Source organism: Lepisma saccharinum, chromosome 21 (assembly GCF_977018435.1).
Source record: "Lepisma saccharinum chromosome 21, izLepSacc3.1, whole genome shotgun sequence".
NCBI classification, from domain to species: domain Eukaryota; kingdom Metazoa; phylum Arthropoda; class Insecta; order Zygentoma; family Lepismatidae; genus Lepisma; species Lepisma saccharinum.
Window position 1 is genome coordinate 17,478,950 of NC_139249.1, and position 15,628 is coordinate 17,494,577.

Below are 15,628 nucleotides of genomic sequence, written 5' to 3' on the forward strand. Positions count from 1 at the left end.
GGTACTCCATATACATCAAACTGTGCTTGATAATTTGGACCTGAGACCGCTCATTAATGAGTTCATAAAGAAATAACCCAGTGTGTAGAGAAACTTTTGCTTTAATTTTAAATCATGTTCATATGTTTTTGTTGTGTATGTCACTTTATATCTTAGTGTACATGCTATTTTTTTTATTATTGCAAAATTAAATTTAAAAAGTAAAATATTGTAGCAAGAACAAAAAAGTAAAACTATTTTCCTGCGATTTGTGTTAGCATTTATGTAATAAATAAATCTGTTAAATATTGCAGATATTCGGTACTTTATGAGTACGTCAACACTAAGCTCCGCGACAGGTTAAGTTTGCAGCAGATTTTATGTATTTGTCCACTCGAGAATGGCACTCAGCATCTCCTGTGCCAGTCTTGCCTCAACCACCAAGCTGTTCATATCCCAGACTGTGAGAAAAATCGCAGCGTTACAGCTCAACTACATTCTGTGCGCACATTTTATTCTATATACGCGATAAGTTGCTGCAAACTTAACCTGTCGCGGGGCTTAAGGTTATTTGCAACCCGTCACATGTCTGTTGCGGACATTAAAACACACACATGCCCTCGCCGGGACTCGAACCCGAGACCTCTGGATCAAAGCGAGTTGAGTCAACCACGCAACACGCTCGGCTACTGAGGCCGGCATAAAACTGTTCCGTTTGCCTCTTAATGTAAATACATACTTTTCAATAAAAATGTTAATTATCTAAAAAACAAATGAGCAGACACAAAAGACATGAAGAGACTTTGAACCATTTTCTAAACGTTTTTCATGTTACATTTCATTTGCATTAGGAATATAATAGCTGCTTAAAGACTGCTATACGAAGACGTAATTTTTATTTTTAAAAAATGGAGGGAGTGAGTCATTAATTCATTTATTTCAATGATCAGAGCCCCCCCCCCCAATAATTTTGACAAGTCGGCGCCCCTGCAGGCATGTATAGTAGAGAAACTACAAGTGAAATATTCTCTTCAGTATTACATGTAATACTGTAGTGTGTCTAGCTCATCATGTTGGCTCTAAATATAACTTTTCATTTCTCCTGATTAATATTTTTATTTCTTATCTGTTTGAAAATCTAAACGAAGAAGTTTCAAAACACAGTACAGTAGAGAAACTACAAGTGAAAATAGTTTCTTCAGTGTTAATATGCATTTAGTGTGCTTGCCTTAAGATGTCGGCTATAAATATTATATTTCATTCCTCATGGCTTTGACAGTTTTACCCAATTTTTATTTATATCTGAAAATCTGAACACAGTAGATGTCTCAAAAGTCAAAACAGTAGACAGGATTTTCAGCAGGGCAAAGGAATTAGTTTCTTACTCTATAAATATCTGATATACTATGTAAAAATAACAAATTAATTCCTTTATATGTATTAAATAATAATGCAGTTCACAGTGGCGTGGCTAGGATTTTTGAAAGGGGTGTTATGTGTACTTCTGCGGGGGGGGGGGACATAATCAAGAAGTTTTATACTCCATGAAATTAGCGTGGACTGTCTTGTTAAATAACTGTTACATTTGTGAAATCATAAATACTCATTACTTTACCCCTCAGGTCCCAGAAGGTCAACAAAAGTACCATTAACTTGGAAATTCTAATAAACCTGAAAATTTTGGGTGTTGCAAGTTCCCCTTCTCCCCGCCAAAGTACACCTATGATTTCGAACATTATCTGACCAGCATATCATAATTAACGGGCGAGCGACTCTGATCTGTGGAAGACAAGACATTTTAGCAATAAATCATTTTGTGAACATTTGAAGCACAAACTTTTGTCACATGCTCCTAGCTACTGCGCAGTGACAATCACGTTGTATAAATAATAGGAAATCAAATCAGTCACTTGAACGTGGTGGTTGTTTTAAATGGGAGTGCTAGTCCTGTCGGTGGTTGACTGAAGTAACTGTGAAAACTGACGTTTTTTTCAGATAGTGCACAAATTAAAATTGTGTTTACTACTTTATCCTTGATTTGTTTTAGACAAAATGTCTACATATATGTTACCGGTGTTGGATAAAGAAAATGCTGGTTGCGAAACACCATTGTTGAAGTCGTCCGGTAGGTTGACTTTTTGGTAACAGTATGGTATAGTGAAAACACATTTCAATCGTTTATTCCTAATTATTTACATTTGTACTTGCCTGTTATGCATAGCGGAACATTTTTAAACGTAGGATTATGCTTTTTTCACGGAAAAAAGCGTAATTTTTCACATTACAAGTATTTATTGTTCGTTGCTAATTCGCTTTCGTTACACACAATATGGCGGGCAAATCTTGACTCACGTTGTCTATCGTCAGCTGACATGCAGTGTTTCCAAACTTAATAACCGAAAAATGCCGCACAAACTATTCACAGAAGGTTTATAAGCGAAAATTGATCCACAAACCATTCACGGAAGCTTAGGTTAGGAAAACATAGAAAATTAAATTTGAAAAAAAAACAACAAAAAAAAACAGCTCACACGTCATCTTGTAGAACTACCGCGTTGTTGCTACACTATCACTTATTAACCGAAAAATGCCGCACAAAGTATTCACAGAAGGTTTTTAAGCTAAAATTGAACCACAAACCATTCACGGAAGGTTAGGTTCAGTTAGGTTACACAAACAGAAAATTAAATTGGGAAAAAAAAATGCTCACACATCATCTTGTAAAACTACCACATGGTTGCTACACTAACAGGGGTTTACATAATCGAACGCATGGAACATTTGTTTCACGTAGTCGACGGTAATGGTGGCAAGAGCTATCGTGCATCGGAGATACATTAATGTCGAAAAATACATGATTTACCGGCCGATTAAGTTGAACGAAGGGAGAAAACACTTCCACGAGCTTCCAAAAGTCTACAGAAACTCAGTTCCGTAAGTAGTGTCTCCTGTAAATTTGAAGAAATGTGTTTTCACTATACCATACTGTTACCCAATTTTTGAAATTAAAGTTTTTCTTAAGGTATTGACTAAACAACCACGTGTTATTTGATATATGAACTAGACATAGATTTTGATGCCGTTAATATATATCTGCTTAAATAGGAGCACCATAGGTACGGTAACTTGACCTACATTTCGGGAGAAATGTCAAAAGTAACGGTTTGAGCAACTTAACCACATGGATATTGCCTTTTACGGTTAGTGTGGAACATACAAAAAAAGAGGGGAGCAAATGAAGAATATAGAGAATGTCTCCAATGTCGTTAATTTTTGGTATACTAACTAACCTTCTAATCACGAATCTGTTGTTAAAATGCTGAGGTCGCGGGTGGAAATAGGGAAAAAAAGATGATATTAGTGGATTTTTTTACAGCTGTCACATTGTTTTAAGAACAAAACTTTAACTAAGTTTGCCTAACGTAACCTAACCTTACCGGAAATGGTTTGTGGGGTACCCATGCATGGTTCGTGGCAACATATATAGACATGTAAGTGTACCATTTTTCACGTGAGCCCCACATTTTAACAACAGATTCTTGTTTCCTGTTTCAACTTCAATTTCTTTCAATCACCTGGCATCTCTGCTTGCTCTCAGGTGCAAGCTCGACCCACTCTTCAGTTTGGTTCCAGTGCTAACTTCTCATCTGTAGAAGTTATCCACATATGATAGTAAGAGGCAAGGAAGTATATTTCAGAAGGTTACCATTAAGATAGTACAATTGAATTGTTATTACAGTGTATCAATAAACAGTTGGTGCAGTATGTTAATACAGGAAAGTTAATTTTCATGGTGTAGCTGTAATGGAAATATCTATTTAAACAAAAGAAAAGTCACTACTAAGAGTGTGTTGCAAACTCAGACAGCTTCTACATTGATTTCACACTCATTCCAGTTGTACTGATACTTTCTTACTTTCTTCTTCCCCCTGTATGTGTAAAAATTGTAGCATGTGGTAGTCACACCAATTTTTTTTCACTTGCTAATTTTGTTAATTATGTAGTTGAAAAATAATTTAATTGCAGTTTTAAAAAAATTGTGCAGGATGTAGTGTATGTAGTCTTGGAAAGTAATGCATATTAGAAATCCCAAAATAATAAAAACATTAGTCTTACCAGCACTACATAGCTATGCTTTCTGGTTAGGTTTTCATATTTTACTTGAAAAACATTGTGCAAGGTGCTGGTTTCACCCAGTAAAGAAATAAGACACTTGCTGTTATTTGTGTGTTAGTGTAAACAACCCCTGTGCGCTATTGAAAGAACAGAGAAGACTTTGATTACAAAATGAATAAAATTTTAACAAATGTACTGCAAACCATTGAATATAATAATACAATCAATTTGATGCTTTTATTTATCTATTTGCATATGCCTTTTCTCCTCTCAGGAGTGGATGGGGTCATGCAGAGCAAGAAGACAATTCAGCGTGAATCACTGCTTAAAACACCTTTCCGAGATATAAGCAATGCTCGGAGTTCTGGATTCAAGAAGGACTCTGCACTGAACAAACCAAAAATGGCCTTCAAGATTATGGAAGAAGTACCTGATAAAATCTGGCCTGAACCAGAATACATACCACCAGAAGATAATTATCAAGGTTTGTACATTTATCTAATGGGGTTAGAGTTAAGTTTACATCTTACGTCTGACTACCATGCTCAAGGTCCCGGGTTCGATCCCCGGCCGGTTCAAATGCGGGAACTTTTTTAACAATGGAAGCGGCCCCGGCGCCCACCCAGCATCGAATGACATGGGTACCTGGGGGTTAATGGTCAGGGGCGTGATGCTGATCACATCACCCCCACTCACGACCGGATAAGGAAAGTGTGGGGCGTTACCCCCACACCCCCTATACGCCTTCATGGCGTGGTGCTAAGCGCAGGGGAGCACTTTACCTTTCTATCTGCTTAGAATTTCCTCCAGAGCATTTATGTGAATTTTAGTGTGGTTTGTTTTTGCTGTTGGTTAGATATTTCGTGGCCACGAAAAACTATTCACCTCACACCCACAGGCCGTACATCCACATGGTTCAGTTGAAGGGGAGGGGTGGGGGCTTAAATTAAGTATAGCTGACTCCCAATCCCCTGATATCTATGAAATAGTGGCATGTAATTATTTTGTAAAATGGACATGGATAGAAACCTGCTTATTTTTAAATTTATTCTCAGGAGAAATGTGTTTCAGTTTAATATATGTTAAAGAAAAGATAATTGCAAATTCAGTAATTTGTGAAAGAATTAGATAGCTCAATAATGTATGAATTAGATCTCTTGTCTTAGGTAAGGTAATGGTAAAGTTCCCCATGCATATAGAACCATGCCTTGTAGGTATATTTAGGGAAAGGGAGGGGGGGGGTAGGGTCTCGCATATTCTCGATCCTGGCCATTTTTGGAGGTGATATGATCAGCACCCCACACTCTGGCTGCCTTTACCCCCAGGTACACATTGATTTAAGACTGGGTGAGCTCCAATTCTGACCCTGGGAATCAAACCTGTCTCTCCCACGTGGCAGTCAGATGACCCACCGAATAGGCCACAGTGCCTTCTTGTCTATTGTAACTATTTTGCCATAGTATAAGAGACCCTGAACTTGCCTTGTTTTCGCTGTGTAATTATTTTGCTTTGATGTCTAAAATGTATCTATCAGAACTTGTGTAAACCTGATTTTAAATTTTCCTGCATTTTTAGATTTTTTTCACGTGGGTTCCTTGAAAAATGTACAATCGAGATTTCGCCATGGTATATATGTTTTACTGTAATGGAAAAGCAGTCAATGGAAGATGGTGAAGCATCTGTCTTCTGGCTTACATTTGTATGTAGAATATGTGCAGGTTGCAATGTACAAAACTGGAATAAAAAACGAGCATACCACAGTATATTTTAATAGATTTAGTGGTTGATTAGGACCTGTCCGATGCATTGTGACCACTCAAACATGACTTGTAATCAAGGGAGCTCGAGGGTTCGATCCTCTGTGGAGGTATATTAACGTTCCTTGTGCACATTGCACCATGCCAGGAAGACATGAAGGGGAATGTGGAGGTAAGGTTCCACACATTCTTGATCTAATCAGTTTATTATTATTATTATTATTATTATTATTATTATTTGTAGGTGGTGATGTGATCAGCACCATGCTCCAGCCAACTTTACGCCCCATTCTCCTTTATTGGAGCTATTTTTATGCTTAGACAAAGCCGGAAAAATTCCAACCTTAGCATCTACCCTGGGAACCAAAACTGGATCCTTCATGCGGCAGTCTGATAACATAAAGACTAGACCTGTCCAGTTCCCATGGAGTCCTATTGCACAGTCCAATTTAGCTCATCTCAGTTTAAAGTGTGCCAGCCTCTGTACAGCATGCTATGATGCCAGAGGTCCCAGGTTCAAATCCCAGCCTGGGCATGGGTATTCTTTTTTGGGCAATTGTAAGCCACCCTGCATCAGTTTAATCCCATCATCACTCATCCTCACTTCGTGATTAGTAGAGGCACATATTTTTGGTAATTAAAAAAGCAAAATTTCGGTACAAAAACAGAGTCGATTTCGGGTTCAAAAGCGGTAAATAAAATGAAATTTCGGTGTTATAGCGGTGAATAATCACATGAAAAGTGCTATATAAAATGACATTTTGGTTTTAAAATTGTGAATATAATCCTAAGTTTGATTTAAAAACTGCACTTATTACACAAAATAAACTTCTCCCTTCTAATAGCACATTTATGAAGTTACCAGAGTATTAAGTTTATTCCTGTGTAAAGGGGTTTATTTTTGCTTCTCAAATATTTACAGCAGAATTAATCAATTTTCCGTGAATTGCATAACTCACAGGATACTTCAGACTTCAGAAAGTGTCGCGTCGGTATAGAAACGGTAAATTTCGTGTTTAAGAGTTAATTTCGCTTTTTTCAGTTCATTTCGCATTATTTCGTGACAAAACATGGTCACAAAATGCATCTCACACCTTTCAAAAACATGAAAAATTGACACTACAATGTGTTTTTTCACATTTCGTTTTTTCGTCAAAAACGAAATATGCATGCCCCTAGTGATTAGCCAAAAGTGGGAGAAAAGTGAAGCAAAATAAGCCAAATGAATCGATCAGTATAAAGTGTACTTGAAACAACTTTGACAAACATTTCATAATGATTAATTTTACATTATTATGATCAGTGTCAACATAGAAAACTGATTTACAAAGAACACTAGTTATAAGGCATGTAAATAATTGCACATTTAAAAATCTTGCACTTTCCCCACCTAATGTGGCCACACCGGTGATAAGATTAGTCATGACTGGATGCAAAAACCTTTCTTCAGAATATTACCGAAACTTCCCAAATCACATCACATGCCATACAGTGTTTAAAACTTAATGTAACCCTTTTCTTGCAGATAATTTTGATGATATATTGCCGAAGCATGAACGCTTTTCATCTGACGATATATATTATCTTGTCAACTTCTGGGAGAAGTGCCGCAAACGTCCAGTGACGGAGGATGACTTGGATCCTTTAACATTGGATGAAGATTATCCATCATTTGACATCACTGAAACTGGTGATCCAGGTTTGTTTCAGAGCAGTATATGAGTTTTATAAGAACAAACATATGTGGTAATTGTGATATAACCTTACATTCATGCACGTTATTATGTAAATTAAAATTTTGGCAACAAAATGTTTAGTGTAGGAGGAAAATATATTCATAACAGAAGTGCTCGAAATGTTGGGGGATGGTGTCCCAACAGCTGTCTCCAGCAACTTTTTATCTATCTTCTGTAATTGGAGGTTTTACCTATGTTGAGCACACTAATTAATTAATTAAAGAAGTAATTCATAATTGGGAAAAGAGACACGGTAGTATATAAATACGGAGAAACTAGTACTCACTTTTATCTGTGAAGCTGTTTTTTTTTTTTTCGATTAATTTCAGTGGCCACTGCCACTAGCGGCAGCCAGAGAACTACAAACAAAAGACGCACGCCAAACAACAGTTAAACTACAACCGCATTCCTGCGTTAGCACCATGGCATTTATCTGTGATGAATTTCAGCTGCTTTTGGGAAAATATAGATATATCTGCTATATTTATTGAAAACTGGTAGAAAGTTGTGACCTGTAACTTGAGTTCAAATGCAGTCCAAGCCACATACTCTTTAGTTGGTTATTTAAATGGATCTGTTTCCATTTATATTTTGTCAAAATCCATTATTTCCATTATTCCTTATTAGGGTTTAGTTTTGGTATATACTTATCTGGGGTAAATATTACTAAATTTTGCTATAATTATGTATTATTTACAGTAGTTATGAACATTAGTCAGTATGTAGGAGGTATCACATAAAAACTCACCACTGAAACTGGTGGGGTAAAAAAATGAAAGTTGAAATTTTTAATTCAATGGCCCACAAAGGTGCCCCTGGCATTTCTTACAGTTCCCACAAAGATAGGTTTTCATTCCTGAAAATTTCTTTCTTCGGATGGCTATAAGGGGTGAAGGGAGGCCATAAATAAAAAAATTAAAATCTTGGAAAATTTTATAACTGCTGTGTTGGGACCATCAAGATTGAATATACAGGGTGTCATTTTAATGGCGCAACAACTTTTCTCAGTAACATTTTTCTTGGTGCTACAGTCATTCAAAAAAACTTGTTTTGCCACCTAAATGCTGGCAACCACACACAACATTTGATTGCATTTGTGACGTCATATCCCGTCGTGAAGCGATGCGTTCCAGGGTTGCCAGGAACACACATATTCTGTGAAAAATGACATAGCTACAATCAGCCACATTATATACCATAAAAGAAAACGAGAAAACATGTTCTGTAACCTGACAGGAAGTAAACAAACGATACGAAAAATGATAGAAAGGAAATAGAATTCGAGTGTAAGTGGTCATATCGAATTTTGTCTCAGCTTACATGTCAAATATTTGCAAATCTAGTTACCAAGTTGGCATCTACAATTTAGTCTATTCACTTCTTCCTTCTGATATTAGTTGTCTGTGACTCACTGAACAGATGACAAAATAGAAATGAAAGAACTCAAAATTCCAAAGGTAAGCAACACATACTATAATGTATATTCAGGGCATTATGAGGCAAGTGGCAAAGATTGTTGAAAATACAGGGATATAAGTAGTACAGGGTGTCCCACGAACGGCGCAACTGGGAATTAAGAGTGGCGTTACTTTGTAACCGAAACCTGTACATACATAAGTCATACACCAAATGTTAGCCCTGTCCAAGTAGATATTTTTAAACATAGAAACAACAAACGGGGTGCAGTGTTGTTCATGCAGTGTTGCCAAATGGAAGTGAAAGTGTAAATTTATTTTTCCACAAAGCATGGAAAATTGCATGTCAAACATTCGTATGGAAATTTGGACGTCAATTTCCACCTTGGGTAGGTGGACTATTTCGCCATCTATAGTTCAGAGAAGAAAACCGATCGTTTTCGCATATAGCCAATCCTGAAATGCCCCGTAAAGGCGTACCGGTCCAAATGGGTGTTTTAAAAAAATTATGAGGTACAGTGGCAACAAAAGGTGTGTTTAGTGATGGTCTATGACATGGAAATACTGGAAACAGAAAAAAAAGAAAATGAAAATTATGGTCAAAAAAGTGTTACTTACCTACTCCTGGCAACCATGCAATGCGATAAGAGCGCCCACCGAACGAGAACAAAAGAATTAGTTAGTTGTGTACTCAGAACTGTTTGAGCCGTGCATTTCGCATTGTTCGTAGGGGAAGATTAGAATTGTTCTGTGAAATGAAGTACTCTTTGGAAGAGAGGGTGTTCATTGTGGAACATTATTTTTGTTCAAAATCGTACGCTAGTATAAAAACTGTGTTTCGCAAGAAATATCCGAATAACAGTGTTCCAGAAAATTCGACGATATATTAACTTGTTTCCAGATTTCGTGAACAGGATCAGTTAATGACAAACCCTACCACAGACAACCACCAGTTTTGACACAAGGTGTGCTGCAGGATGTGGAGCAGAGAATATCACAATGTCCCAGGAAATCTGTTCGTAAACTTGCTGCACAGTCAGGTGTATCAAAAACAACAACTCCTCGAGCGTTAAAACAATTGCACCTACATGCATATAAGGTACAGGCTGTGCAAGAACTGAAGGAAGCAGACAAAGGTGCACGTGTAAGATACTGCCAGTGGTTTAGAGATTTTATTAGAGACAATGGTGTGAATATTTTGGATAAGGTTTTTTTCACGGATGAAGCATGGTTCCACTTAAATGGATATGTCAACAGTCAAAATTCTCGACACTGGTCAAGTAACAATCCCCATTTGTTACATGAACAATCACTTCATCCACAAAAGATCGGTGTGTGGTGCGCGATTTCGCGGAGAAAAATAATCGGTCCATTCTTTTTCAACACAACAGTTGACGGAATAGTTTATCGTGACCTTATCACACAGTTTATTTCTCTGTTGGAACGTGATGAACGTGATTGTTGGTTTCAACAAGACTCCGCAACATGTCACACGTCTAATGAAACTTTAGACATGTTGGCAGAGTTTTTTGGCGATCACATTATAAGCAAAAACTTATGGCCCAGTTGCTCCCCGGATCTGACGTCTCCAGATTTTTTTCTGTGGGGTTATTTGAAACAAACAGTTTACATTAATAACAAAGAACACTTGATGATCTAAAAATAAACATTTGCACAGCCATTAACAATATAAACCAATCAACCTTGCATAAAGTTGCTTCCAACATGATAAAACGTGTTGATGAATGCCTCAGGGAAAGTGGTTGTCATTTTCAACATCTTTTGTAAAGCTACACTGCCTGTTACGTGCATTGCATGGTTGCTTTTTTGACCATAATTTTCATTTTCTTTTTTTCCTGTTTCCAGTATTTCCATGTCATAGACCATCACTAAACACACCTTTTGTTGCCTTCAAACATCAACAGTGTTGCCACTGTACCTAATAATTTTTTTAAAACACCCATTTGGACCGGTACGCCTTTACGAAGCATTTCAGGATTGGCTATATGCGAAAACGATCGGTTTTCTTCTCTGAACTATAGATGGCGAAATAGTCCACCTACCCAAGGTGAAAATCGACGTCCAAATTTCCGTACGAATGTTTGACATGCAATTTTCCATGCTTTGTTGAAAAATAAATTTACACTTTCACTTCCATTTGGCAACACTGCATGAACAACACTGCACCCCGTTTGTTGTTTCTATGTTTAAAAATATCTACTTGGACAGGGCTAACATTTGGTGTATGACTTATGTATGTACAGGTTTCGGTTACAAAGTAACGCCACTCTTAATTCCCAGTTGCGCCGTTCGTGGGACACCCTGTACTAATACAAGCTCTAGGCCGACTGTGTTTATCTATGCACCAGATACACATGTATAGTTTGCAACTGTGAACAGGGCAGTATATTCGCTACTGATTCATCATTAGATTGTTACTGTGGTTGTATGTGTTTTAGCCGTAATGTAACAACGTGAACCTCGGATACTTTCGTTATCAGCACAAAAGTGCCACAAGGCATCTGGGCACAAACCTGTAGATATTAACCTTGCAACGAGATTTGCAAATATTTGACATGTAGCTGGGTGTAAACAGCCACATGTAAGCTGCAAGTCCAATAAAATTTATTGTTGTTGATATTTGACATGTAGGCTGAAACAAAATCCGATATTGACACTTCATTTTGAATAAGTTTTTTTACAATTTCTCATATCGTTGGTTCACTTCCCCCTTCCACTAAGATGACTGCTGATCTTCTGGTTGGTAGGCTATGATGTTCTGTCTACTGGAGGTGTGTTTCTTGCTTCGTTTTACAGCTAATAATGTGGTTGGTAGTTTGTCATTTTTAACAAAATTTGTGTTCCTTTCAACCCTGCTGTGCGCTGTTTCACAGCAGGAAGTCACAGATACGATCAAATGTTGTGTTGGGTTGCCAGGATCCAGGCGGCAAAACAGTCTTTTTTGAATGGCTTGACGCACCAACGAGAAAAATGTTACTGGGAAAAGTTGTTTGTTTTGATGTCCTCTATACGAATCTGTGGTCCGTGGGTGCCATTAAAATGACACCCTGTAAAATGTGGAAGTGCGAAATATGGAAACGTAAAATCGTTTCGTCTTCTTCTCCGACATCTTCAACTGGATGATCTACTTTTTGCTGCCAATTTAACAATTTTAGTTATTATTTGATTGTATAGGTTCACTTTTATAATTTTTCCCTTACCATTATGCTCTTAAGGTGAAAATTAGATCATGTTATTCAAGGAATGAGTGGGGAATTTAGCCTGCTCAGTCATGTTCAGATAGAGTGGTACAGTTTTTAACTTTATTTAGTGTGTAACTTTGTCTGAACAGGAACATACCATGTAGATGATATTATATCTAGATAGATTGTATTTTTTCTTTTTTTTATTCCTTAGGATTAATCATGTCACTTGTGGACCTAAGTGTTCCAGATTTAGCTGAGCTACCACTTCCATTTTAAGTGTACACTTACATCGGCCACAAATATTGTGAAACAACGCTGCTAACAGTTCTTATTTTTTAAAAAAACAATTCTTTGACAGACTCTTAGTAGCTTCTAAGCTTTCAGTTTGTATATATCTTGCCTCTAGTTCTGTGCTGTACTGTGGAGTTCAATAAATTTTTAAAGTTGCTTTGTATATTGTGTATTGTTTGTTACATTTCATAATGTGTACTAATCAGAGATGGCCAAATCCAGATTTTTTGAAATTTCGAATCTGGATTTGGGATTTCTTTTTGCCTGTACAAGCAAATTCTTGTGAGCACTTTGAGTCTACAGAGTTGTGAATGCACTCCTGAGCAATGTTTTTAAGAATTCGTACCTATGTCGCCCTGTGTGTGGTAATTACACAGGCTCTTGTGGGATGAGGTATTGATTACGTATTTTTATGTATTTGTTTATTTACTGTCATTTTTTTATATACCTCCACAGTAAACTAAAATTAATTACATCATGTTAATAATTTGTCTTCAAAGATGTACATTCTTGTACAACATAAGACAGTCATCAGCACAATAACATTTGCTTCATGTCTGAAAACTGACACCGTGTCTCGGTCATGAGGTGTCTCGCTGGTGTGCATCACTGTCTATTTGCAAGAAGCCACACGATATCGTTGCAACCTCATGGCATCAAAATTTTGACCCAACCCTCTAGACTTGAAATTGTTCCGACAGCAATGGTTCACCTTGAAAGTGATTTGTGATTCTACTAGCAAAAAGTAATGTATTTGAAATTGCAAGAAGCATTACATGTAGTGGCAAGTAGAAAGCTCTAGATTGTTCTGGGCTTGAATTTAAATGTATACTGCGGTACAAACAAAACCTAGTATGCCTACATGATTATGAAATAAGAAGACACATTAAGAGCTTCATTAACATTAGACCTGAAAAAAATATGGACAAATTATTATGAATCCTGATTTCCTTTGAAATACAGATGGTAAAGTTTCTGGAATCTGGATATTTTTGGCCATCCCCAATGTCAATGTAACTTAACAACATAACCTCACACGGCTAGTCATTCTACACTACTACACTGGTAGAGTGACCAGCCATGTGAGGTTGTGTTGTTCTATGTGTAGCTTGAAAAAGTTCTGGGAAACCAGACTGAAATGTCGCAGATAATATCAAATAAAAATCACTAAAAATAACTGTGTTAGATTATTTTGCATGTACAAAAAGTGATTATGCAAACCTTCAAGAAGAACATTGATAGTCATTCCAGATAAATATTGATCAGTTCGCTTCTTTTCTATCCTTGTACGGAGAGAGATTTTCTGATGCATCACATTACTTCATTAACCTTCGAGCGGGCACGCCTGCGCAAAATTTACGCCAAAAGTAATTTTCTTTAATTTTCTTGTGTTTCCTTTGAATTCTTCGGCCTATGCTTTTTATGTATTCCTCAAAGAAGTATTTTGTGTTGCATATTAGCAGTCATTGTTACTAATCCATATGTTATACTCTGTCAATTGTTGTTTATTTCAGATCAGAACACCGTGTCATAAAGTTTGCGCTGCGCGCCTGCTCCTGTTCTGTAATTATTTCGTCAGGTCATTGTTGAAAATGAGTCGACAAAACGTAGACGTTAGCGAAATTCAGAGTATCCTTCAAGTTTCTCGAATAGAATAGATCGATTGATTTCAATTTTGATTTTGTTTTTGAGTCCGCTTTATGCACAGAAAGGCTAATCGCGACTTGACCTACTTTGTTAGCTAGGCTCGTTCCCAGGATGTTTTGAGGGGACGGACATATCCGAAAATGTGTTGAGGGGCCGGACATATCTGAAAATGTGAAAGTAAGTTCTTATTATTTGGTTTATTTTACTTAGTTTATACGATATATAGTGTGTGTGTGTGTGTATGCGGTGAGGGAAGGGGGAGGCGGGAGTGTGTACACAGGATATTACCATAGACTGCCCATAATTTTTCATATGACGTAGACAATTTTTACTCGACTCGGTCCCTCTTGAACTTTGAATGTAAAGTGTTTGTACATAGACTTGTAACATTTAGGTTTTCAGCAGGAATGAATATCTGTCGTAAAAAGTAATACTGATGAAAAGCGTGGTGCGCTATAAATATGTAATAAGTTACGTAGTGTTTTTTTTCTTTGTTTTCAGCATTCTAACTTGTATTTCAATATGTTTCATTTATATTAACCTCAGATATGATATAAATAAATGTAGACCCAAAAACATTTACGTTTATATTATGAAAATTCTTGCTCATAATGAATGATACAAAATGACGTAAAAAATGCGTCATGCGCCCGCTGGTGACACGATTATGAACGCGCCCGCTAGAAGGTTAAAGACACAGGTGCACCCAGAAACTTTTTAAAGGGGAGAATATAAATGGCTGAAAAAATATTTCTTGTTAAGTTGTAGGATTCCCACTGACTTGGAAAAGTCAGGGAATGGAAAATATATTCAAAAGTTGGGGAAAACCAGTTTTTTTTTCTGTTCTTGCCAGCATTTAGTACATTGGCCCATTGTGTAGCACAGGGATTGTCAAATAGTCCATTGCAAGCTACCAGTAGCCAATGGAGAGGTTTTTGAGTGGCTTGGAAAAAACTAGATTCAGGTTAAAGTGATTTGTCGACAACTTTGAAAGTAGTGAATGTGAAAATTACATTTAAAAAATCCTCGTCTGTCTTTCTATTAAAAAGAAAAATTCCATTAGAAATTAAGCTTTTATGGACCAAGAAATTATCATAAAGAAATTTAATCTCTTTTTGATAGCCTGTGATGCGCACCACAACTGTCAATGCACATGTCAAGGATGTACCAGTGGCATATTCTGAACTACTGCAACAATTCTTATTTATTATGTATATTTATTATATACAATATAAATAAAACAACATACAGTCATGCAAGTAAGTAAAACAAACCGCAGAAGTCTGACAAGTTCAAATTTTCCAGCAATTTCTATGTGAAAAAAGTTGGTTTACTGGTGGTAAACCTGATAACATGGGAGAATATGCCACTGGGATGTAGAGACATTTGGTTTAGGTTAGCATACATCTCAGAAATGTATATTTCAAACATTGCATAATTTGCATTAAGGAAACATGGAGCAACAGGAAATTGATAAAAAT

The 15,628-nt window shown here is 36.8% G+C and overlaps 1 protein-coding gene across 1 annotated transcript; it reads left to right on the top strand.

Moving 5' to 3' along the window:
• Positions 1-1,879: 1,879 nt before the first annotated feature.
• On the top strand, positions 1,880-12,663 carry LOC146004468 (uncharacterized). Its single transcript, XM_083143324.1, has 4 exons — positions 1,880-2,104; positions 4,370-4,579; positions 7,378-7,551; positions 12,421-12,663. The coding sequence occupies exons 1-4, from the start codon at positions 2,032-2,034 to the stop codon at positions 12,483-12,485; spliced, it is 522 nt and encodes a 173-aa protein (XP_082999450.1). The 5' UTR covers positions 1,880-2,031; the 3' UTR covers positions 12,486-12,663.
• Positions 12,664-15,628: the final 2,965 nt, after the last annotated feature.